At 44.9% G+C, this 25,304-nt stretch overlaps 1 protein-coding gene across 3 annotated transcripts in view; it reads left to right on the top strand.

The window, feature by feature from the left end:
* Positions 1-2,302: 2,302 nt before the first annotated feature.
* Positions 2,303-25,304, top strand: part of SRGAP3 (SLIT-ROBO Rho GTPase activating protein 3) — a 243,974-nt gene continuing 220,972 nt past the window's right edge. For 2 of the 3 annotated variants that reach the window (XM_075938718.2, XM_006132813.5), the window contains exon 1: positions 2,306-2,985. Coding sequence is in view for 2 of the 3 variants with exons in the window: in XM_006132813.5 (XP_006132875.2) it covers positions 2,919-2,985 (67 nt within the window). In the remaining variant the exon portion in view is untranslated. Of the gene's footprint in view, positions 2,986-25,304 lie in introns of all 3 variants that reach the window. The other variant, XM_075938717.2, reaches the window with a different exon arrangement.

Raw genomic sequence — 25,304 nt, forward strand, 5'->3', positions numbered from 1 at the left:
TAGTGTAGACACAAAAGGGTTGGCTGACTGTATAATATTTTGGGTAAGATGCAAACTAATGTTGACCTGGTAACTTGGGTCCAGAAGAATATTTTGGATATGTGAGCAGAGTTTTTAAATAACTTCTCACTGGACTGGACCTACGTGCTGATTGGGAACCTGAGAATTGGAATTTAAGAAAGGGAACTGAATGTGATTTCTCTTCTCGGCTTCTCAATAACCAGCGTGAGGTATTAGAAGCACAGTTTGTAACTGGTTGGTGAGTTTAACTTCAGTGTTAACCACCAGTTTTTGGAGTATCTGCTCTTTCTTTAGCAGCATGCCCTGATCTTCTTATTTTCAATGATGGTGCCCCAGGCCAAACAGACCCTGGGTCAAACAGACCTAACATTTCTTATTTTTAAAGTGCAATAATATTGAAGCCAGTTTAAAATTTTTTAATGCTCAGGGTTGGCAATACTGCAGTTCTCCACTTGTAATATGGGGACAAATATTACAATGCCATAGGGTATTAAAAACATTAATTAATTAATATGTACAGCCGCTCCCCGATTTATGGCCACCTCTACTTACAACCATCCGCACTTACGACCAAAGCGGTCGTAAATTCGGATCTGAGTTACGAATGACGATCCGCGCTTATGAACAGCACGGTCGCCATGTAACTCTATGGGATCCGAGTTATGAACATTTCAAGTTATGGACCAAGTATTGGTCCGTAACTCGTTCATAACTCAGAGAGCGGCTGTACTAAGTCCTATAAATAGGCAAAATGATTGGTGAAGGGGGTATAATTATTACAATGTCACAGGGTATAGTAAAAATGAATTAATATTTGCAAAGTATGAATAGGTAAAGTGCTTGGTAAGAACCAAATATTAAGTTATCAAACACCACATTGAAATAAAGTTCTCTGTATCAGAGTCTCACACTAAGGGAAGAACAATCTATTGAATTTTTAGGAACAAGACCATTTACTGTTGATTTTAGGTTCTTTAAGCCTTTGATATTGATTTTTTTGTTTTACATCTAGCTGTGAATTTTTTTTCTTGGATGGGATTTTAGGAGGCAACATAATTTTCTTGCTTTTTGGTTTTGAACATTCAATATACAGTAATACCTGTGCGCACAAGATAGGAAGTGGGGTGAGGGAATTGTACTTATTTGTTGTACGTAAACAGATCTTATAGGAAGAGACACATTAGAAATGCATAGACTGATATTTTATAGATCACAGCGTTGCAGTCTGCATGTTATACAGGCGATGACATTATATACTCTACCTGCTTGTTAGGAGGTTACTGTTTCTGCATTTGGATTTAGAAAGGAAATGTGTAGGAAGACTGGAAAGTTTCTTGCGGTTAGTGAGAAGAGGGAACTGGGATCCCATGTCTTCTCAATTGCCACTTGCTCACTGTTTAACCTAATTCTTGAGGCCCTGAGCCTGCAGCCCTATGCAAAGCCTTGCACCCCTTTGAAGCCATAGGCATAGAGGAACAGGGAGGCTACATCTACACTGCAAGGTTTTTGCGCAAAAATGGCCATTTTTGTGTAAAAACCTGCAGAGCGTCCACACCTCAAATGTGCTTTTGCACAAGTAAATCAGCAGTAAAACTGCAGAACAGAGGGCTTTTGCCAGTGTAGGTAAACCTGCTTCTATAAGGCATAACTCCCTTTTGCGCTATAGCTATTGTGCAAAAAGGTAAGTGTGGATGCCCTAGAGGGGTTTCTTGCACAAGAAACCCCTATGGGAAAAAGTACAGGTGCTCTGATGGCCATTCTGTAAATGGCCAGCAGAGCTTTCTTGCGCAAGAGCGTCCCTGCAGCGTGGACACACTCTTGCGCAACAGCACTTTGCTTCTGCGACTTGCTTTGCGGGGTGGATGTGTTCTTGCACAAGCAGCCTGCAGTGTAGGTGGATGTGTTCTTGCACAAGCAGCCTGCAGTGTAGGTGGATGTGTTCTTGCACAAGCAGCCTGCAGTGTAGACGTAGCTGTAGGATGCTCCCCCCCCAAATGCAAGCCTCAGACAGACACCGAGCCCCCCCGTCTCTGTTCTCTGCCCTCCGAGCGCCCCTGCGCATCCCGGCGGCTCTCTCGGTTCCAAAGAGCGGGCTGGCTGGAAGCGTGCCCGGGGCTTTCCCCCAGCGCCGGTTTCCAGGACAAGTGCCCGCGTCTCCCACTGCAGCCTGGTTTAGCTCAGGCCGGCTCGACACCTTTCTCTGCAGGGCTGGCCGCTTGCAGTGAGCCTGGCTCTCCTGTAGGCTACAATGTGTCAGTTGTTATAAAATCTGGGAGGCGGAGCCGGCCTGGGTGACGTAGGGAGAGCTCAATTCAAGCCTGCAGTAAAAGCAGGGCTGTGTACAGGCTCCAGGGGACCGAGCAAATGCATTTCCAGGAGGCAAACTTCTCTCTCTGCTTTTTAATGCTCTCGGCTAATCAGACGTACCGAGGGGTGGGGGAAGCGAAATGAGAGCCCCCTTTGCAACCTGACCTTCTTGGATTCAAGCCAAGCCTCCCTTGATTGCGCTGGGCTCGACTGCATGCTGCGAAGGAGGAGCCCTTGCCTGTCTGTGTTGCTGGGCTGGGCTGCTTCTATATTCTGATGTATTTTTTTCAATCTCTCTGAAGATTTGGGTGCAGCTGAGATTTTCCCCTCCTCCCACCTTTTAGTGCTGTTTCCACAAGGGCAAGCTTCCAAGCTTCCGTTCTGGTGCCCCTTGGTTCTTGCAAATGAAGGGGATTCTTTTTGCCAAGGGAGAGAAGGAGGGTTTTTTATCTTTGCAGCGAAGTGAAACAGACCCTCTTGAAAAGCTGCGAAACTGACTCACTGTGATCACATAGAGCGGAGCAGACAGGGGGACTTTAAAAAGAGAGACAGAGAGAGAGGATCGTAGGATCTCTTAGATCTTTCAAAAGATGTCATCTCAAACTAAGTTCAAGAAAGACAAAGAGATCATAGCAGAATATGAAACTCAAGTAAAAGGTTAGTGGACGCTTTACCTTTTGACTCCCTCCCGCCTTCCTCCCCTTCTGTTTCTCATTGTCAAATCATATTATGCATAAATAATCTTATTGTGAAAATCCTGGCTAAGCAGCCCGAGCCTTGGTTGTTTTATTTTCTGCCTGTGATTGTACAGAGGGAACGAGCGGGTTGGAGTGTGGATTATACTATGGGTAGTAAAAGCTGCATTGCAGTTGTATGAAAGCTATACGGTTGGCTTTAGGAGTGTCAGTTTTAGTAAGATCCATACTTCCCCTTCTTGATGGCGATAAGTCATTCTAAAGCCATTTTGATTAATGGCACCTTCCTCAGATAATACAAAGTCCTTTTCTCTCTATGAATATGTATGTAGCCATCTGTTTGTTGTATACATAAAGCAATTGACATTTAGTATGCAGTATGTAGGCACGCATGTATACCTCCCATGTAAAGCATTTGTTCATATTACACATATTGGAGATGAGAATACTATCTATTCCATGAAGTAATATTTAGGGTGTATCTTAATCTTACTAAAATCAATGAGGTCCAAGTGTAGGACTGGCACTTCATCCTTAGCTCCCAGGTCACACAATATTATGCCTAGGCATAGTGCTAGAACATATGTTGCACACACCCTCTGCTGTGAAACCTCTGCAATAATAGGGTGGGTTCTGCATGGAATTTCTGGTATCAATGCAATGTACTTATTCCTGATTCAGTAGTTCTGCATTAATGTACCATCATCTGTGGCTTTCCTCCCTTCTTTTAAATAAGTTTTTTTTTTTTTAATTCTCGTTCAGAAATTAAGGCCCAGTGCATGGTTGAGTTTTTTAACTACAGAGTATTGACACAACAGATTGTGTTGCCCAGTGTGGAACGAATATGGGATGTTGTATCATTCTCTACTTATGGCTTTTTTTAAAAAATCTGTGGATTATTGATAGGATAACCCAAAGAACTGTTACAGTCTGTTGTGTGTGCACGCACTTGCCATCTGCTGAGAGGCACCAAATTCTGTGGACTGTGAAAAGAAAAAAAAATCATTGGGAAACTTTGGTTGTGAAGTCAATAGTGAGCAATTGCTACTTATTAAAATGGAGTGGTGATCTTCACTTATTTATTTTGTTTACACTTTCCCATGCCATTAACAGTTGAGACCCATATCCTGCAAACAATAAGTTCATCTTTAAGTTTATGCCCATGAGTCTTCCTTTTGAATTCAAGAGGGCTCCTTGCGTGCATAGGATTAAACACCAGTGCAAGTGTTATGTAGGATCAGGAGCCTACAAAATACTTGCACTGGTAAATGGGATTGTTGGTGTGTTTTTATAATTAAATAAAGTGTACCATGTTTGTTTGCATCCTGGTAACATAGGCCCTGGTCCTGGCAATACTTTTGCAAGTGATTTGATGTTTATTTGTAGTTCTGGTGAACTCAGTGGAGTACTTGTGGGAATAAAAATTACTTCTGTGAGTAAATGTTTTGCAGGATCAGGTCCTTTAAGGCAGACCACTCTAGTTTTAGATTTTACAGATACAATGTAATAAAAATTCCTAAATTAAGATTATTGAATGCAAAATTTCAGGCAACGAATTAATTTTTATTGCAGCTGGATTTATAATGGAAAAGTTGGCATCTTCTAGTCTAATGACAGTACAGATGGCTCCAGTGTAGTGTAAGGAGGGAGGATGGTTGGGTGTGTGTAAATGTGTAACTGCATGTGAATAATGTGTGCATATAGTTTTATTCTGATCATTAAAATGTGATTTTTTTTTTTAAATTCTGGATCTCATAATTTCTCTATTGTTCTTGGATATCCTTTCACTCTGTGAGGGAGCTCCTTAATTTTGTTCATAGTACCATCGTTTATAATAATCCATAACTTGGATTATTTTTGTTGATGGCAAAAAAGCTCTTGTGCTTGCAATTTTAAATTATTTATTGTTAATGTGTTTCCATTAAAGCCCCCCAGATGATATAGATGTAAGATTGTATTGGAATCAGTTCCTATGCTATATTATCCACGATATGGTAGCAGAGTTTAAAAATGTGAAATGCCTCGGTGAGGGAAGATTGTTGAACACTTAAAGCAAAAGAACTTTATTTATTCTCACTAATTGTCAGCTTGTGGCATTTTCGTCCTGAATTCAGCCACTTCACCCGCCCCAGATACATCATTTAAATTGAACTGCTGCTTGGATCGCTCAAACTAGTGCCAGATGGGAGGATTTTGAGGAGGGGGCTGTCAGTTGATTTTGTGCCATTGTTTACTCTTTTTTCCATTTCAGCCTTTTGTAGCTGGCTTTGAAGAATGATATAATAGTCACAACATATACCGCTTGGTGCCAATTACCTTTCTCCTCATGTATAATTTGGGCAAATTGATGTTATTGCACCCTGCAGTTAAGCAGATGAAATACTGTCTTAGCCTATGAAATCTCTCTGCTTTAAGGGAAAGGGAGGGATTTGCTTTTACTCCTCAAGACTGACCCATGCTTATACCATGTTTTAAAGATGGATTGGCCAATTGTGGCCCAAGTTTCTACCCCTACCCTGCTGTCATTACTATGGCTATGAGAGGCTAACTGAAGGTTGGGTAATGGCTTATTCTTACTAATAAGTTTTTCCATGAAGATCTCCGTGCTCTTTTTTTGGTGCATGAGACAATTCAAAATATTAGTTTGCCATGATTGTTCATTGCCTGATTCAGCAAAATGGAAATGTTGAAGCTGCAAGATCACTGCGTGGAATGTATCCCCCCTTGGATTCTCTTTCATCAGAGAAATTGGGACTTGGGCCAGGCCACTTTTCTGGGTGGCAGCAACAAAGAATTGTTTTGCGTATAGAGTTGGTATAATTTTCTTGAGGTTGTTCCATTCTTACAGTGCCTTTTGTATTTACAGCAAATTCTGGTTTTTGATACAACTGCCTGGTCTGTCCTTCAGTGTGAATGTATGTTAATTTATGCGTTGCTGTAGGCTGCAGTGATGAGAGAGGGTTTGTTTAGGATGATGCCGCGGCCTATGACTAGGACTAACCCGATGAAATTCAGAAAAGGAGAATGTACACAGTGGGCCTGGTCCACCTTTGTCGACAGCTGGTAGGACTCTTGTGAAATCAGTGGAGTTACCTCTGTATTAAACTGCACTGCTGGAGAGTAAATCAGAGCCAGAATTTTTTACCAGCAGAAACTTCGGAACAGATTTTGAATGGTGAATAGTCTCCACGGGCAGTGGTGGGAGCCGAAATCAATCCTAAACGGGGCAACACATTAGAAAGTAGATTGTAGGGAATAACTGCACTGATGGTTTTCCCCCACCCTGGGCAGGATGAATCTTCTCAGTTTGGTGATCATGACCAGTGTTCCTTCTAAGGTTTCCCACCCTAGAGCAGAATGAATCTTCAAATGTGTACCAGCGTGGAGGTGAAGGGCAGCATGTCACCATTATATTGGTGCACATAACAAAATATTCATGTGACAGGAGTGGGGCCAAGGGATTCTGAATGGGGGAGGCAAGGCTGGAGCACAGGACTGGGGTGCAGGAGTATGAGGGCTCTTGCTGGGGGTGTGGACTCTGGGGAGGGGGCTGGTATTGAGGGGCTCAGGGCTGGAGTCAAGAGCTGTGGCTGGGGATGCAGGCTCTTGGGTGGGGCTTGGGATGAGGGGTTTGGAGAGTAGGAGGGGGACTCCAGGTTTGGGAAGGGGCTCAGGGCTGAGGGTTGGGGTGCAGGAGGGGGGGACAGGCTCTGGGCTGGGGATGAGGGCTTTGGGGTGCAGGAGGAAGCTCAGGACTGGAGGGGTCTCAAGGTGGGACAGGGGTTGGGGCTCGGGCTTAGCTGGCTGTCACCCTGCTGGAGCTGAGGCAACTCAGTGCTGGGGCTAGTGAGGAGGGTCTCTCCTGCCTGTCATCGCTAGCAACCGTAGGGCTTGGGGAGAAATCTCTCCCCGCTGCAACCCTGAGCCTCTGTGCAGGGCTTAATGGGAACCACTGCGGCTTAGGGAGAACTTAGGTATGACCTCTCCTTCCTTTCGTTCCTAGTGTCAGGAGAGTGGGGTCATTCTGCCCTTCACATGTTGCTAAATGGTCAGACTAGAGGTATGATTCTGGCTTTATTTAAATCAGTGGCAGAACTCCTGTTAAAAGTTTTGCGTCCCCGACTTCTCCCAGATGGTCAGAACAGTTCTTCTGGCTTGTTCAATGGGAGAGTGGATCCCAGTCTGAAAGCCTGGGAACTACAGGAATAGATAAACCAGTCGCTCTTTTTCTCTTAACCGCAGTGGCTCCATGAAGAGAATGGCAAATTGCTTTGAATGGCAGTGCTCACAATGCTGAACTTTAAAACGAAGCCAACATGTAAGAGGAAAAATTATGGTTGGGCAGGAATGTTTATTTAATTGTCTCTTTGATCATGTTTCATAGTTGTGCACCCAAATGGTGGAGTAGTTCATAGCTCCAGATGTTGAGCCCCACTGTGCAGAACGCAGACAGGCCTGTGACAGGGAAGCCTGCCTTCCTTCTTCAAGGGAGGGAAAGTTCTGTAAACCTCATGTACTTCCTATGCAAACAGAAAGGCGTGAGGTGCTTTGGAGTCAAGCAAATGGTGCTGTAATGTACAGGATTTATCCACATCCATCTGTGGTGCAAACAAGCTCCTTCACCAAGGCCATTGATGGCAGCCTGACAACATCTGTTTTCTCTGTCTCATCCTCCTTTCCCTCTGGGACATTCAGATCTCTATCCAAACTTCCCCCACGTCTGGGTGTGTTTAGTTCCATGTGTTTGGTTCAGGCCCATCTATTTCTGACATAATCTTTGCAGTTATTAATCAAATTCTGCTTTCTAAACCTGAACAGCCCTATTGAAGGCAGTGAGCTGAGTTGCATGGATGTAAGCTTGAGGAGAACTGGCCTGATGTTTTTCTTTCTGAGCAGCCTAGGTCTTGTCATTTTCTGGACACTTTAGACTAAAATGGAGAAAACTAGCAAGAGAAAGAGACTAATGGAAACAAAATGCTGGCATTGGAACAGCTGGCACATGAATATCACAGGAGAAAATTGAAGAAACATTTCTCTTTATGGAGAAGAGGCCAGAACTGTGAATGTTAAAAAGTGTTCCAAAAGGCTAGATCAAAAAGGGAGAGGGTGCAGAAAAAAAATCACACATTTGCTTCCAGAGAAGTATTTTCACCTGCGGGGAGGGGAGAGAAGAAGTTTGCTGTAGTGGTAGGTTTAAAATTCCACCCCGTCCCCCAAGAAAAGATTTATGATCCATGCAGGGATGTGCGTGATTGCTGGCATGTACAAAATCAGTTTATTATAGAGGAAGTTTCTGTGACTTGTGATACAGTGGTGACAGAAATCATGGCTACATTAAATGGTAGCTTTTTCATTCAATGTGTCAGAGGCCAGAATGGAGAGACTCTAATTTCCATCTCTTCCATCCATTCATAAGATGGGGGATAACTAATCTAGAAATAGCAGGCCCTCCTAGTGAAGAGGCCTCCAAGTGATTTACATACGGTATCTCACAAATCAGATCTGTTAACTTTTAAAAGACAAACCCGTGATTCCAGACAGGCCACTGCATGTTGTGTGCATGTTAATGTACATGGATGTTGCTGCTAACAGAGCAGTTACTTTAGTGGACTAGATGCAGATCAGCCTTAGCTGAGACAAGAAAAAGGGACTAAACTTAAAACACTAAAATTGACTCAGTGGGAAAAATGCGATGTAAACATCACAACACAGTAAACTGAGGAAGAACTAGGCACAATAAAGGAAAACAAAGAATGCTTACCAGGGGAAAAATCACCAGGATGCTGAGAGAGAGGGAGGGAAGAGCTGGGGAAAACCACTCAATTTTAACAGTAGCTCTAGCTAGAAAGAATAGAAAATATGCAGATGAAAGCCAAACCATACGTCCAGTGAAGTGACTAGGGAACTTTGCTATTGATTTCAACGAGTGGGTACAAATCTAAAGCTTTCTAAGGTGTGCAGGTAGTCGAAGAAGAACTGAAAGCATAAAAGTGCAGAATAGACATGGAGGTGATGTCACTTTGTTTACATATTGCAAAATCTCAAAGAAGAGGGACAAATGATTAGTCACCGGCTGGATTGGTTGGAAAAAGAATAAAAGGTGAGTTCCAACTACAGGGATGGGGGTGGGATGGGGAATGCGATCATCTTTCTCATTATCGGATAATAAAGCTCTGGAATAAGCTTCCTCCCCAATGGGGGTTGTGGAATTTCTTATCACTGAAGGTTTTTAACAACAGATTGGACTTCAAGGATGGGCTAGGTTTACTCGGTCCTTCCTCAGTCAGGCCGTTGTACTTGGTGACTTGTCCCAGGTCCCTTCTAGCTCTTCATTTCTATGATTCTGTTTACAAATACCTGAAGAGTAATAAACACAGGGGATGGAGAGGATTTATGTAATGGATGATTTGACAGTGGATAATGAGAGGAAACCATGAAAAAGGGCATTTAGGCTGACTATCAATAAACTTTTCTTGATACTGAGATTGCAAGTGGCTAAGGCCCCACTGCTTGTGCCATTTAAATAGTAGACTGGAGCATGAGGTAAGGTTACCAAATGAACTGACCCCAGCTTTGGTCTTGGGCAATTTACTTTCAGTGAAAATCAACTCTGCTCGGTATCCACATGAGGAATATGCGCCATTTGCATTCCATTTGAGGGCTGAAATGGAAGAGAAGTGATGAGTAGTTCTTGGACGCAAGGGCAATTTTCCTCCTGAATGTACATCTGTCTCTCTCTGGGGAATGGGGATAATTATATTAATTGACCTCATGGGGCAAAGGGATGGTTGTGAAGACTAGGCAATGCTTGCACTGTGCCACACTTTGAAGATATAAGGTAGTTATACACATGGGCTGCGTCTAGATTGGCACGATTTTCCGGAAATGCTTTTAACAGAAAAGTTTTCCGTTAAAAGCATTTTCGGAACAGAGCGTCTAGATTGGCACGGACGCTTTTCCACAAAAGCACTTTTTGTGGAAAAGCGTCCATGCCAATCTAGACGCGCTTTTGCGCAAAAAAGCCCCAATCGCCATTTTCGCAATCGGGGCTTTTTTGTGGAAAACAAATCTGAGCTGTCTACACTGGCCCTTTTGCACAAAAGCTTTGCGCAAAAGGGACTTCTGCTCCCGTTCAGGCAAAATAGTATTTCCGCAAGAAGCACTGATTTCTTACAGTAGGAAGTCAGTGCTTTTGCGGAAATTCAAGCGGCCAGTGTTGACAGCTGGCAAGTTTTTCCGGAAAAGCGGCTGATTTTCCGGAAAAACTGGCCAGTCGAGACACAGCCCTACACTAGTGATAGGTATGTTGGTAGCATTATTACTGGGCTTGATGCAGGGGGCCCAGGACTAGGTAACCTAAAAGCTCTTGTCCATTTGTAATGTCTGTGCAGTTGGATAACCTGGACATACTGGATGAAAATATGTGGCTTGTATTTATCTGACCCTGGTAACTAAAGGGTCCCAGAGGGTTGAGAGGGGGGGGGGGGAAACTGCTCTTAGACCCTCAGGACACTTTTGTTTGGGGTATTGCCCTTCTCTCTAGTTTTCTGTGCGAGATGCGTCCAGAGCTGGTACAGGAAAAGCAGCAGTGTCATTTTCCCACTGTCATTTGAAGATGGGAGCAGGGATGAGAGTGAGCTGGCCGTGGCTCGATTCAGACAAAATAAAGTGATGCTGTTAGTTAGAAGACATAATTACAGCAGAGATTATATTGACCCCCTCTCCCCCCAAGTGATGGCATGTGCTAAGGTTCATAATTGGTGTGTCGAGGTAGACAGCCAGTGATGGATGAACAAGAAAGTAGTAGTTGTGGTTATAAGGTCACACTTCCATCTGCACTTGGCTGGACAGGATTGGCCTGTTCCCTGCAGATTCAGGCCTCGCTACTGTTTGTCCAGACTTTTGTCACATCAAGATTAGACACAGCGGTGAAGTTGCATTTTAGGTTTAACCGGCAGGTGAAACCATCTGGGTGCCACATGAGGGAGAATGTCTTAGCAAGAGCATGATGCATCGCTCACTGATCGGCACTGCTTGCTGCTCAGCTTCTGGCTAAAATGTAAGAGGTTGGTTTTGACCTAAACATCTGAATACAGTAAAACCTGTGTTATCCGGCAAGCTCGGGGATTAGGGCATTCCGGTTATTTAAAAATTTCGGTTATCTGAGAGTCCCATCAACCTAGGAAAAACCAATGGACAATAATAGTAAAACTCAAGTTTTTAATATTGTTGGTAGTTTTGTAGTGTGAGGCAGTAGTTCTCACATTTCTATTTTGAGTTAAAGATGATTAGTACTTCTTAAATAAAAAACTGTTATGCCAGTCATGGTAAATCAAGCCAGGCCTGTGCGCCTGAATATGTGACAGAATTGTGGCTGGGGGCAATGCCGGCTAACAAAGTTTTCTGGTTAACAGAGTGCCGGATAACAAAGGTTTCACTGTAGTTTGGAACTCCTATAGCTGAGTGATCACAGGACACATAGAGCTATGGACAGGTGCCTTTTTATTTTAGAAATAAATGAACAAATTTTGCTTGTCTGACTTTTTTGTCAGGCCCACTGTCCTTCGGCTGTCCATAATGCTGTCTGTCTCTGTTGTCAGACCCTCTCTCTCCCACCTCTCTAAAACACTCCTTTGCTGCTGCCAGGCTGTTTTCTCTCATTGTATCATCTACTGCAAGTTACTGAGTCTCAGGCCCTAACTTTTTCATTTTTCTGCTGCCCTACATCCTTTTTTAAGTTGCCAGAATATGAGGGAGAGGCCTAGAAAACAACACCAGGAAGGTTCTCTTGTGTAATGTGCAAACAAGCCTGAAGAATACCATTTCAGGACGCAAGCTTTCTTATTTGCATTTCCCAGATTTTCAGAGGCAAGAATGGGCTGCATTAAAAATAAATGCCAATAAAGCTGCAGGCGCATATTTATTACAGCCACGTTAAAGCTGCTTGTACAATACAGGAGATCTTCTGATGCACCATTTAAAATGAGCATTTTCAGACATAAAATTTTAATTGGTCTGTCTGGCCAGAAAGATAAGTAAATGTCTCTTCATCCTCATTACTGTCAAATGCATGATTTGTTACTTTAAATGTGGCAAAACTAACTACTTTTAATTATGTAGATGCAAACGTGGATGATTCACTGTTATAAATCTTGCAGGGAATTAGGCATCCGGGTGATTACGCTGTTTGTAGCTTGAAACTGCTTGCTGGGGCTTTTGTTAACCCTGGCAAAATACAGGTCAGTGGTGGAGTGGAGACCCCACAATGTTCTTTCATCTCCTTGTTCTGCTGTCTGTCTTCTGAAGAGCATCCTCCAGGACCTATAGCTATGGAAGATCTTTCAGTGGTAGCTCTGGCTCCAGCTCCATTGTGGAGGAATTGCTTGGGACTCATCTTTTGTACATTGAGGGTTATTCCTAATTACTATATGAATTGGGGATAAAACCAGCATTGTAGTGGCATTAGCACATGAAAGTGATTTCTGTGTGAAGAAGGCCTGCAGAATCCAGTGCTGAGAAGAACCAAAGCATCTTCTTAATTTTCACTGGAGAACTCCCCTTCAGGGTTTCTTAAATTTTAATCCCTTCCCACTGGTTGAACTTTGCTAAGGAAATGTAAAAGAGTATTTCTATATACAAGTTGAAACTTTTGTGATCCAGGACTTTCTTGTCTGGCAACATCCGTGGTCCAGAAGGGGACACCAGAGCCTGTGGGGAGACAGGAGAGCTGGCAGCAGGCTGGGAAGCTGGCAGAGCGCTGGAGTCTGTGGAACATGGGGGCTACTGAGCCTGCAGCTGGTGTGGCCGGGATGTTGGCGAGGCCACCGGAGTGTGCAGGGGGAGGAAGGTACTGGGAGGGAGAGGGGTGTACAGAGCCCACAGCTGGTGGGGCTGTAAGCACCCACAGCGCCACTGACGGCACTACCAGAGTTGTCAGGGCCATTAGAGCATGGGGGTGCTGCAAAGCCTGCAGGGCTCCTGCAGCCATGGGGCTGAGGTTAGTGGTGCCAGGTAGCTGGGGAGAGGAGCCCAGTGGAGAGGCTGGTGCTCCCCCTCCCCCAACTTTCCCTGGTCTGGAAAACTCCCTTATCTGGGACCAGTCAGTTCCCGAGGGAGCTGGACCAGGGAGGTCCAACCTGAACAAAGATTGTCTGTGTCAGCAACCATATTTGGGAAATGGCAACTCCTGCCCCTAAAGCCAGCACCTGCTCAGAAGGAAAGTTTGGTGATTGTTCCAGACCTAAGTTCATCCTGCCAAACGCTGGTATGTTAATGTATATGGATACCCCCACCGTATTGCCAAAACCTGACTTGGGGTAATGTAGATACAAGGGATGTTAAAATCTAGTCGACTATCAGCCTAGTTGATTCCGCCCCCCTTTGCTGCCTCTATCAGGTAGAGGGAGTATTTGAAAGCGGCAGCTCCGCATAGCTGAGCCTGGGATCAGGTGTGTGGCGCTGCTGCTTTGAAACGCTGAGGCAGCATCCAAAGGGGCAGCTGCCACTCAGTGGATCCCCAGATCAGCTGTGCGGTGCTGTGTGCGGAGCCTGAGGTCAGTTCAGAGTCCCCAGCTCCGCGTGTCATTTCACAGTGGCAATGCAGCATGGAGCCCGGGGTCAGCCTAGATGAAACCAAGAGCCCTCACTCAATGAAGCTTCTCTTGTGGGACTGAGAGACAGTTTGCTCCCTCATGTAGGCTGGTTGGAGCTATTTCATTTACTAGGCCAAATTCTGCTCTTGGATACAAATATGCAATTCCCATTGATTTAACTGCTTTGCCTTACGTTTTTTTGGTGTAAAATCTAAGGGCCGAATATTCAACTGGTATTTTGGCATCCAGGCTACTTTGACTTCAAGAGAGCTTTGCTTATGTGTTCCAGTTGAGATTCAGGCCTTAAGTCTGGTGTGAGAGCAGCAACTTTATGTACCCAATCCAAGTTGAGGCATCCATACATCAAAAGCGACAAACAGTGTCTCCTTTTTCAGTTAATTCTTATGGTGCATGGATTATAATTTTTTTTTATCTGGGTCTGAGGACTTGGTCCAGGCACTTGGCTTTTGCATGAGAGGAAAAACTATCTACACACTGAGAGGGCTGAGTGTGCAGAGCAAAGCAACGTTCGGGAGGGAGAGAGAGAGAGAGAGAGAGGTGCGCTTCTGTGATCATAATAAAGATTAATTGATGCTCTCTAATGGAAACAAATTGAATCTATCATAGATGCTTCCTCTTAAACTCACATCCAGAACACTTGTGCGTGAAGGCCAGGAGAGTTCAACTAAATCAGCAAGTTCTTGGAAACAATTGACGATCAGAAGCTATTGATGTTCATTTAGCCACTATCCTGAAGATAAACATATAGTGAAATACCCTTAGAGCTGGCTTCTTTCATTTGGCAATTGATAGAAGTTAGAGTAGGAGTGCAGCTGGCCACTTTCAGAAAGTGACTGGAAAAGGAGCACGTGGGTGTGCATGGGAGAGTGTACTCTGGGGATAAAGCTGTGCATGGTTTCGGTGTTGCCAATAAGGCTCTGTTCAAGCCCTCCATGGGCATGGAGGGCTTGAACCACGTTGTTCAGTTGTCTTGTAGACCAGTAAATTTTCATCCAGGAGTCTGCGCACTGTGTCGCTTCCAAAGGGGTCTGCACTTCCATTCAACATTTTTAGGGGTCCGCAAGAGAACCTGAGATGCTTAATTTCATCTGCCCCGTGGTCAGTCTCCGTGCTGTGGGCCGGAAGCCCCAACATGTTCCTGAGGCTCCTGGGTGCAGAGTAGATCAGGGAAGCTACACAAGCTTCCAGCACCGACTCCAAAGCACCCATTCGAGAACTGGTTGTTGCCAACGGTAGTTCCAGGAGTGGTGCCTGGTTGCATGCTCCATGCAGAACCACCTGGCTCCTAGGCCTTGGGGCTGGACATGGTAGCTGCTTCTGAGAGCAGCATGGGGCCAGAGTAGGCAAGGAGCCAGCCTTTGCCCTGTTGCCTACTCAGGTAAGTACCGCCTGGCTGGAGCCTGCACCCCCAACTCCCTGCCCCAGGTTGGAACCCCCTTTTGCACCAGGAGCCCTGCATTTCTGGCCCCACCTGGAGTAGCCATGAGCACCAGCTTGTCCTAATGCAGGGAGGAGCCCTGAGCCTCTGCCCCCCTGTGAACCTCTGATTGATTTTTCTGTAGGGGTATGTCTACACTGCCACCCTCATTCGAACTAGGGTGGCTAATGTAGGCATTCGAACTTGCAAATGAAGCCCGGGATTTAAATATCCCAGGCTTCATTTGCATGTTCCCGGGCGGGCGCCATTTTTAAATGCCCGTAGTTCGAACTACCTGCCCGCGGCTACATGCGGCACAGACTAGGTAGTTCAAATTAAAGCTCCTAATTTGAACTATCGTTATTCCTCCTGCAAGGAGGTTTAACGGTGTTTGAATTAGGAGCTATAATTCGAACTACCTAATCCGTGCCGTGTGTAGGCGCGGGCAGGTAGTTCGAACTAAGGGCATTTAAAAATGGCGCCCGCCCGGGAACATGCAAATGCAGCCTGGGATATTTAAATCCCAGGCTTCATTTACAAGTTCGAATGCCTACATTAGCCATCCTAGTTCGAACGAGGGTGGCACTGTAGATATACCCTGGGTTAGTGGCCCTTGATAGAATAAAGATTCCCCACCCCTGGTCTAAAGGCTCCCTTACACAGTAACTCTTATTGGGGCAGGACGCCCTGGGTTATGGCCAAGATAATGTCCTCATTCCAGTTCAATTTGCCTGTGTGTAATGGGATCAAGCCAGGGCTCAGCCATGACTGTAGCAGCATTATAAAAGTTTGTCTGTGAAGACACAGACAAACTTTTATAAAGAGGATTATAGCATGGCCCAGTCACTGCCATGTTATAAGACAGATGGTGACGTGTGAATTTTGCTAAGCTGTTATGGCTCAGGTGTCAAATGGGGAGCCTGTGGTCTCCTAAGACCATATTTAGGCCTTTGGCTAAGATGCCTGACTTTTTAAGAGTGCAAAGCATTTCACCGGAGTTACTTGGTGTCAGGGGCCTGCTTGTCCCGTTTTCAGAAAAGTTATGATTTAATATATTTGTGGAAAGAACTTGCTGTTTGTAAAATATCTCCAGCCTATAATGTACATTTCTTTTGTTCTTTCCATTTAAGGATCTCCAGACATGGTACAAATAGTAATGCCTTGAGCTTCCCACGTTGCTGTGAGGTAGGGAAGCGTTGCTTTCATTTTCTCAGATGTAGAACCTGAGGCCCAGAGAGGGATTATGTGGCATGCCTGGGTATGCACGAAGTCTGTTGCAGAGTTGGGAATAGAACTCGGCTCCTCTGACTCCCTGTCCTGTGCTGCTTGTTCCTGTGCCTTGCAGTGCATTTGTACCGTTCAGCTTGTGCCATGCTTGAGGTAGCAATGCTCTTCATCCTGTGCTGAAGGAGAAAGAAACCAAAGTGCTGCAGATGTTTAAAATGGAATACCACCAAATTCAAAGCCCATTAGTGTAACTTGACCAGCCAGAATAGTCGCAGATGCACCATTTGAACAGCACTATACGTTAATCCCCTTGGGGTCCTATGGGAAGCTTTTTGGTTAAGATCGAAGCAGCTACTTCTCCATCTGATGAACCGGAGGGAATGCCTGCACTTTAGTTTAAAAAGGATGCCGAGTCAGCAGTCTTTCCTTCTCAACCCTTCCTTCCCCATCGGGCTGTTAGAGCAATGAAAGATCCCCATTTCCCTATTCCTCAGCCCTTGCTGTGGAGCTATGAGGTAAATTCTCCCTTTTCCCCAAGACTCAAAGAAGGCCATGGTTTAGTTTCTTCCTCTCCCCCGCTCAGGTAAAAATCAAAGTGCTCCAATTTGCTTCAATAGGTAGTGTAAACCACCACAAGAACACTCTTTCTCCCTGTTAGCATGGACTTGATGTTTTTACTTTGCTCTAGATTGAGAACCTATTCCCTGAGCTGAGGGACTGTAGTTAGGAGACCCACACCAAAATCTACAACCAATGTAACCTGTGTATAGACCACATTGATCTCTGTGAGGCTCTGAGCTGCCCTTAAACACAGTAGGTCCAATTCTTCCCCTGCCATGGTCCATTCGGCACATGTGTTGGGAGTTAGTCGAATCTTGGCCCAAGAAATGCAGGTTACTGCTTGTGATACCTAGGAAACCAACCCAATTTCCCTCTCTGATGCTTGGGTGGGAGAAGGAAGCTGTTGTGCTTCAGATTGTTTCTGCAGTACTGGGATCCTCATCTGACCAGTTTCTGGATCCATCAATGCCCTCAAATTCTCAGGTGGAGGCCAGCCTGCAGCCCAAGAGCTGCCTATGGCTGATCAGGGGTCTATCTGAGGCCTGTGAGGCATTTTGTTTACCATTGCCCATGCACAGGGTTGCCAGAGATTCCACTGGTTGCCGTCTGTGTAGGTTTGTCCCCTGTCGGTGGCATTAAAATGACACACACGTAAATCCAGGGCACGTGAAGAGAGGTGCGTGATGATTGCACACAACATTGATTGGGAGAGCTGTGCCTCTGCTTCCAATCAGAGCACTGCTATAGTTCAGTCGGCATCCCTCCCTCTCCCCGCAAATTCTAGGCACACATGCTCAGTTAGCAACATTGCCCTGTCCTGGGAAAACATCTTGGCTATGACAGTCACAAAGATGGAGGGCCATTTGGGTGGCCCGCTCACTAGCAAGGCTTGCCCATCACTGATCTAGCTAATGCTGCCAGTTCTACTTTAGGCTGATTTGAATCCTGTCTCAGTACAGTGACTCACATCTTCTATGGCTGTGTCTACACTAGGCCACTTATTCTGGAAAAGCAGCCGCTTTTCCGGAATAAGCTGCGAGCTGTCTACACTGGCCGCTTGCTTTTCCGGAAAAGCAATGATGATCTAATGTAAAATCGTCATTGTTTTTCCGGAAAAACTATGCTGCTCCCGTTCGGGCAAAAGTCCTTTTCCGGAAAAACTGTTCCGGAAAAGGGCCAGTGTAGATAGCACAGTAGTCTTTTCCGCAAAAAAGCCCCGATCGCGAAAATGATGATCGGGGCTTTTTTGCGGAAAAGTGCATCTACATTGGCACGGACGCTTTTCTGGAAAAAGTGCTTTTCCGGGAAAGCATCCTGCCAATGTAGACGCGCTTTTCCGGAAATATTTATAACGGAAAAACTGTTCCGTTTTAAGCATTTCCGGAAAAGGGTGCCAGTGTAGACGTAGCCTATGTGTTCTTGGCTTTTAGGCTATGTCTAGACTGCAAGCCTCTTTCGAAAGAGGCTTTTTCGAAAGATGCTTTCGAAAAAGCCTCTTTCGAAAAAGAGCGTCTAGACTGCAAGCGGAACTTTCGAAAAAGCAAGCCGCTTTTTCGAAAGGCAGTCTGGATGCTCTCTTTTGAAAAACCCCTGTTTGCGTTCAAGAACGCCTTTTTTCGAAAGAGCACTTTCGAAAAAAGGCGTTCTTCCTTGTGAAATGAGGTTTACCGCCGTCGAAAGAAAAGCCGCATTCTTTCGATTTAATTTCGAAAGAACGTGGCTGCAGTCTAGACGCAGCTACTTTTTTCGAAAAAACCCGAGTCTGGACACAGCCTTAGTGAGCTCTGCCTGGAGGTGCTGGGGGGCGGAGGGGAAAAGAAATATGAAGTTTCTTATAGTGGGGAATGTAGCAGCTTTTCCCTTAAGTCAGGCATGTCCAAAGTCCGGCCCGCGGGCCAAATGCGGCCCGCGGTCGGATTTAATACGGCCCCCCGCTTCTCCTGGCTCCCCGGTGCTTTTTCTAACTGGCGCGCTCAGCGCGCCGCTTCGGGCCGCCGCTGCCACGGTCCCAAACCCTGCCCCTGCACTCCGCTTTGGGGCTGAGAGTGCAGGGACAGCCCCCGCTTCCTCCCCCTCTCCTGGCTCCCCGGCACTCCTCTGACTGACGCCGCTTCCCGCCGCTCTGCCGCCGTCCATGGCGGCCGCTGCGGTCCTAAAGTCCACCATGTAGGGCACGTCCACAGCCCTGCTCCCCCGCTTGGCTACGGGTTCGCCCTGCCCCCGGGCCGCCGTGAGGCCAGCGTGCCCTGCGCTCTCCACCCGCCTCTGACCCTGCAAGCCCTCTACCTTGGGGCTGAGAGTGCAGGGACGGACTCCGCAGCTGCTGAGATCAGGGACGGACTCCGCAGCTGCTCAAGCTCAGTATCTGCGATTGGCCCTGCGCACTGTCAGCTTCCTGGCGGGCTCAGGCACGTGGAGCTCATCATTAGAGACTTCGCCACAAACAGCCACAAAGGCAAGAGAATTCTTGTTGGGCAGTGTATTAGTGCAGTGTATTACTTGGGCAGTGTATTAAACCTCTGGCACTGCGCTCACATGATCCCTTCCCCTTCTGGTCAATTTTAAAAAATGGCGACTGTAAATAAGAGAAGGAAAGTTGACAGTGAGGGCCGCCGCTTCCAGGACAGGTGGAAAGTGGAATATTTCTTCACTGAAATAGAGAATCACTGTGTTTGTCTGATATGCCAAGAGACTGTGGCTGTTTATAAGGAATTTAATGTCAAGAGACACTACCAGTCGAGACATAGCACATACGATAAGCTTACAGGGCACGACCGCAGTGAAAAGTTGAAGCAACTTGAAGCTGTTTTAATGTCACAACAGAAATTTTTCATAAGAGCCCGTGAGTCAAATGAAAATGCCACAAGGGCGAGCTATGAGGTGGCAACGTTAATTGCTAAAAATTGCAAATCTTTTGCTGAGGGTGACTTTATCAAAGAATGCGTTATGAAAATGGTTGAGAATATCTGTCCCGAGAAGAAGCAAGAGTTTGCCAACATTTGCCTGGCTCGTAACACTGTAGCACGGAGAATTGAGGAGATTTCATCAGATATTAAGAGACAGTTGACATCCAAAGGAGTGGATTTTGACTTCTTTTCAATAGCCTGTGATGAAAGCACGGACCTATCTGACACAGCTCAGTTGCTGATTTTTATGAGAGGGGTGGACGATGAAATGAATGTGACTGAAGAGCTACTTGACCTCCAGAGCCTTACGGACCAAACAAGAGGAAAAGATTTATTTGTTTCTGTTAGTTCCGCCATAGATGACATGAAACTGCCTTGGAACAAAGTTACTGGGATTATTACTGATGGGGCACCTGCCATGGTTGGTGAACGAAGTGGATTATCAACCCTAATCTGTAACAAGGTGATCGAAGAAGGAGGCAAAGCTATTAAACTCCATTGTATCATTCATCAGCAAGTTCTCTGTGCTAAACATCTCAAATATGATCATGTTATGAAACCGGTGCTAAAGACTATTAATTTTATTCGCTCTAAAGCCCTGTGCCACCGCCAGTTTAAACAGTTTCTACTGGACATCCAGGCTGAATACGAAGATGTTTTATATCACAACGATGTAAGATGGCTCAGTCGGGGGTCTGCACTGCAGCGTTTCTACTCTCTCAGAAAGGAAATCGGAGAATTCTTGGAAACAAAGGGACAACCAATGCGAGAACTATCTGATCCTATTTGGCTGGCTGATTTGGGGTTTCTAGTTGACATAACAAAGCATCTGAATGTACTGAACACGAGTCTTCAGGGGAAAGATGCAGCGGTGAACCAGCTTTATTCACACCTCAAAGCCTTTGGGACAAAGCTGCAACTTTTCATAAGGCAGTTGTCACAAACACAGCCCAATACCATACATTTTTCAGCGTTGCAGGAAATAATGAACAGTTTTCCACAGGACAATATCAGTGCGCAAACGAGCAGGTATGCAGCAGACATTGCATCTCTGGCTGGGGAGTTTAAACGGCGCTTTCAGGACTTTGCAGCTATTGAAAAGGAGATCAGCCTTTTCTCCTCTCCATTCTCTGTTGACCCCGATGATGCTCCAGATCAGCTGCAGCTCGAGCTCATTGAGCTGCATTGTGACAGCGAGTTACGCAGTCGTCACCAACAGCTCTCTCTTGTGAACTTTTACCGCCAACTGGATAAGAGCCGGTTTCAAGAGATTCGAACATTGGCTAAGAAAATGCTGAGCTTGTTTGGCTCAACATATATGTGTGAGAAGACATTCTCTGCTATGAACTGTAACAAGAACCGCGTGAGGACAAGACTAAGTGACTCTCACCTGCGTGACATTTTGCGCATCAAAACCACTGCCTTTGAACCAGACCTAGCCTATGTACTGCAGTCCAGATCTCAGTTTCACCCTTCACATTAGTGTAGGCAAGTTTTTTTTTCAATTGAGATGAATACATTGTAAAATCTCAGTTAATGTCAGTTGGTCTAAATCAGTTATAAATATATTTGGACACAACATGTATAGTTGGTGTTATGTCGTTTGCCGTTTGCAATAAACTTTGCATAAAATAGTTAATTTGCATTTAATTTTAATGGTTCAAAGAATGTCAGGCAAAATGGTCGGCCCTCACGCATGTTTACTTCATCAAATCTGGCCCTCTTTGAAAAAAGTTTGGACACCCCTGCCTTAAGTCAATCTAGTTGCTGTGACTGGATCCCACTAGTTTCCATTACTCTTGTGCTTCCTTCTTATTTAGCTGGAGCTCAAGGGGTCGGCTATGATCTATCCAGACAAAATAGCCTAGGTCCCAGCTGCAACACTCCCTGCATATGCCCTCTACTGCAGCTGTGATCAGCGAGGTGGTTCTTGCAGCAGGTTTTTTGGCATCTAGCTCTGCAGCACTGGTAGGAGGTGATCAGCTGCAGAAGCTCAATCATAGCCCTGAAATCTGCTGTCTGGCACTTGGCAGCCCGGGGAAGCCGTGGAACTGAGTGCTCTGGCGGGCTGCTATTTAATCTTTGGTAAATCCAGTTTTCTTTCTGCCTCTTTAATTGCTGCCAGGTGCCTGGGTGCTGAGGCAGTGGGCACCATTCATCAGTCTTTTAAATACATTCCTCTTGTAACATTTATCCCAGAGCTGTTGCTAGTCCGGGTTCCAAGGGAAGAATTGTTAGGGGCTATTTGGAGTCCCACACAGTATGGCTATTTGGTGTTGAACTGAACTGATGTTTATCGGCTCCTTCAAGGTACAATGTTTTAAGAGCTATTTGCACGGTGTCTGCATTTGTCAAGAGTAAAGGTTACTCTCCTGTTCCCTTGGCCTGTTGAAAGGGGAGAAAGGGAAAGAAAAAAAAGAGCTGTTATTTTTTCCCCCTCTTCTTTCCTGAATTTGGCTTTGTCTCAGTAGCTGTTTGTTAAACTACCACCCACCGCAAGCAACAGCAATCGCCTCCTGAAATGCCTTTACCAAGCTGTTTAGAGTCATTTGTACTCCTGACATGCGGCCAATGACTGAGCTGTTGAAATAAGTAACACATGGCTTCTGTACAGAACTAAAGAAGTTGTTACATGTTGGATTCATGTTACAAACTGCCAGGCTCTAGTAAATATGGCACACAGTAATTGCCCCTTTCTTACAGCCTGGCTGTTTAATGCTGAATTCTGATTTGATCCTTAAGTGTTTTAGTTTAGCCACCAGCAAAATCATCCTGTGTGAAGAAGATTAGTATTTCTTACTAAGCATTATTGTGATGCCTCTCCCATCCCCGTTGTACCCCATATTTATTTTATTGGCATAATCATGCCAGCAAACAAGGAAAGAAATGGAAATGAGTAAGCCATGGTAATCTAAGGAGTATTGTTGTAGCAATATCTTGTGTTTATTACCTCCTTAGGGATTCCAAAGTGTTTTGCAGACTATGCTTCTCATTGGCAGTCCAGACTTAACTGGGACTCCCTCTTTGCACTTGCTGCATTGCAGGTGAAATATTGCTCCTAAAATTAGTTAAGAGCGCAATTTACGATGTTCAGATCTCCAGCTATCTGATTTGCAAACCGCCTTTTGATATGTGCTAGTGTCCTTCTGAACTCACCTCTGAAATGCAGCTGCCTTTAAGGGCAGAGAGTAGTAGCTGTTTAACAGCACTTTCCAACACTACACAGTAGTCTAGGACAGGAAGTGAAGAATATTTTACTTAAATAATACTACAGGAGTAATTTACCAAGGAAAAATGTAATTCTCCAGATTGGCATTTACCCAATATGATGAAGCTAACATGCCTACCTATCTGAAAGTATTATAGCTCCCTGGCCACTAGCCCTGCAGGCTGCCTGCCGCCAGACCGGCTGAGCTCCCAGCCTCTGGCAATATCTGTGGTTGGGGCTCTCTAGTCAAGCAGAGTCCCAGGCCACAGAGGTTCAACCTGTACTTGCTTATAAAATCAGACATAAAAAAGTGTCAAAGTACATGCTTACTGAAAAAATAACTTACTTTCTAATTTTTACCATATAATATGTATATTCCAATTGTTTTATAATTATAGTTACATTTGTATGTAGTATATAGAAATGTGTAAATAAGTTGTATGAAATTTTAGTTTGTACTGACTTTGCTAATACTTTTTAGGTAGTTTGTTGTAAAACTAGACAAATAAGCTAGATAAGTTGATGTACACGCTGGGATACACGTACCCCATAGTTTGAGAACCACTGTATTTAATGCATCAAAAATCGATATAACAAAATATGAGATCAAGGAGCCAGGAGGAAGAAACTTCAGGAGAGACTAGCTTTGGAAACTCTCTCTTTGCTTGTTGTATTTGAATAAAAAGCTGTTGTAGAACTATTTTAATATGAGCTGCCTCCTTGCACTGCAGCTGTTAATAGCTGTTTGCAGTATTGTTATAGCCATGTTGGTCTAAGGATACGAAAGAGATAAGGTGAGCAAGGCAATATCTTTTATTGGAGAGACAAGCTTTTGAGCCATAGAGAGCTCTCCTTCAGGTCTTATTGACAAAACTGTCATTAGTTGTATCAAAGCATTTCCTCCCACCACTGAGTCCAAGCCAAATTCCATGTGAAAATATTAAGTAACACATACTACATTAGCCTGGAACCTGGGTCTGTCTTTCCAGCAGCCTCAATAAAGAATCTCTCTTTTGTGCTCTCTCTTTTAAAAAAATATCTCTGCCTGTTCATGACTTTAACCATGAAGGAGGTGTTTATTCTCCCTCCATGGTTTCACCTCTCTTTGGAGGAGGAGCTGTTGCGTATACATTGAGGGTTTTCGGTCACAAATGCAGCTGTGCATGGGTTTGCTCTATACTGTAATATAATGAAGGCCCATGAAAGCTGTACAAGTTTGACAGACCAACTTGAAAGGCACAGTCAGTCTTCCTGCCTACGTCTACACTGCAGGCTTCTTGTGCAAGAAGCCTTTTGTGCAAGAGTTTTTGTGCAAAAACATATTGTGCAAGAGCACATCCACACCTCAAAGTGCATTGTAAAAATGATGGTGCTTTTGTGCAAGGGAGCGTCTCTTGCGCAAGAAAGCTCTGATGGCCATTCACAGAATGGTCATCAGAGCAACTGTGCTTTTTCCCATAGGAGTTTCTGGAGTGTCCAGACTTGACTTTTTGCGCAATAGCTGTACCGCAAAAGGGAGTTATGCCTCATAGAAGGAGGTTTACCTACACCGGCAAAAGCCCTCTGTTCTGCCGTTTTACTGCTGATTTACTTGCGCAAAAGCATATTTGAGATGTGGACGCTCCACAGGTTTTTGCGCAAAAACAGCCTTTTTGTACAAAAACCTTGCAGTGTAGACCTAGCTCCAGTGGGAGCTACTCTAGGGGGGGAAAAAACCCTCCAAGAAGTTATTTTTAAGCTGTAGCAGAATGTCGAAGTACAACTTGCACTTCTCTAGTCCAGCACCCTTGTTAGGCCAGTGGCTAAGGAATCACACCCGGGGTCTTGACATAGATACTTTGCTTATGTATCAGTTTCCCCATCTGTATTCTCTTCAGCCATGAATGGTATGATAGTTTTGTAGCTATGTCTGGACTGAGCTCTGGCAGTCTGGGCTCAGTTCCTGATTTTGTCACAGATGTTCTGCTTGGGCACATCCGGCATCTCTCTGCCTCAGTTCCCTGTGTGCAAAATGTAGATAATACTTTATTTGTCATGTCTATTTATTGTGTTAGCACTTTGGGGCAGGGATTGTTTTAGGATATCAGCGTCTGGTACTGTGGGCTACTGAGTGTGGTTGGGGTCTCTTGGCACTACTATAATACCTCTGCAGTAAAGTAGAAATGACTAGGTACGTGCCCAGCTAAGACATTAATTATTTGGGTTACATCCCTACCCAGCAAAGTAAAACTGAGATAGTCAAGTAGGATATCTGTATCATTTTAATGATAACTCACCAGGATAATTTTTAAGTGTAGATATTTTTGAAAAATCTTGCAAACTATTAGAATCAGAGAAGTGACCACAAAC

The sequence above is a fragment of the Pelodiscus sinensis genome, chromosome 11 (assembly GCF_052426305.1).
Source record: "Pelodiscus sinensis isolate ZL-2025 chromosome 11, ASM5242630v1, whole genome shotgun sequence".
Taxonomy (NCBI): domain Eukaryota; kingdom Metazoa; phylum Chordata; order Testudines; family Trionychidae; genus Pelodiscus; species Pelodiscus sinensis.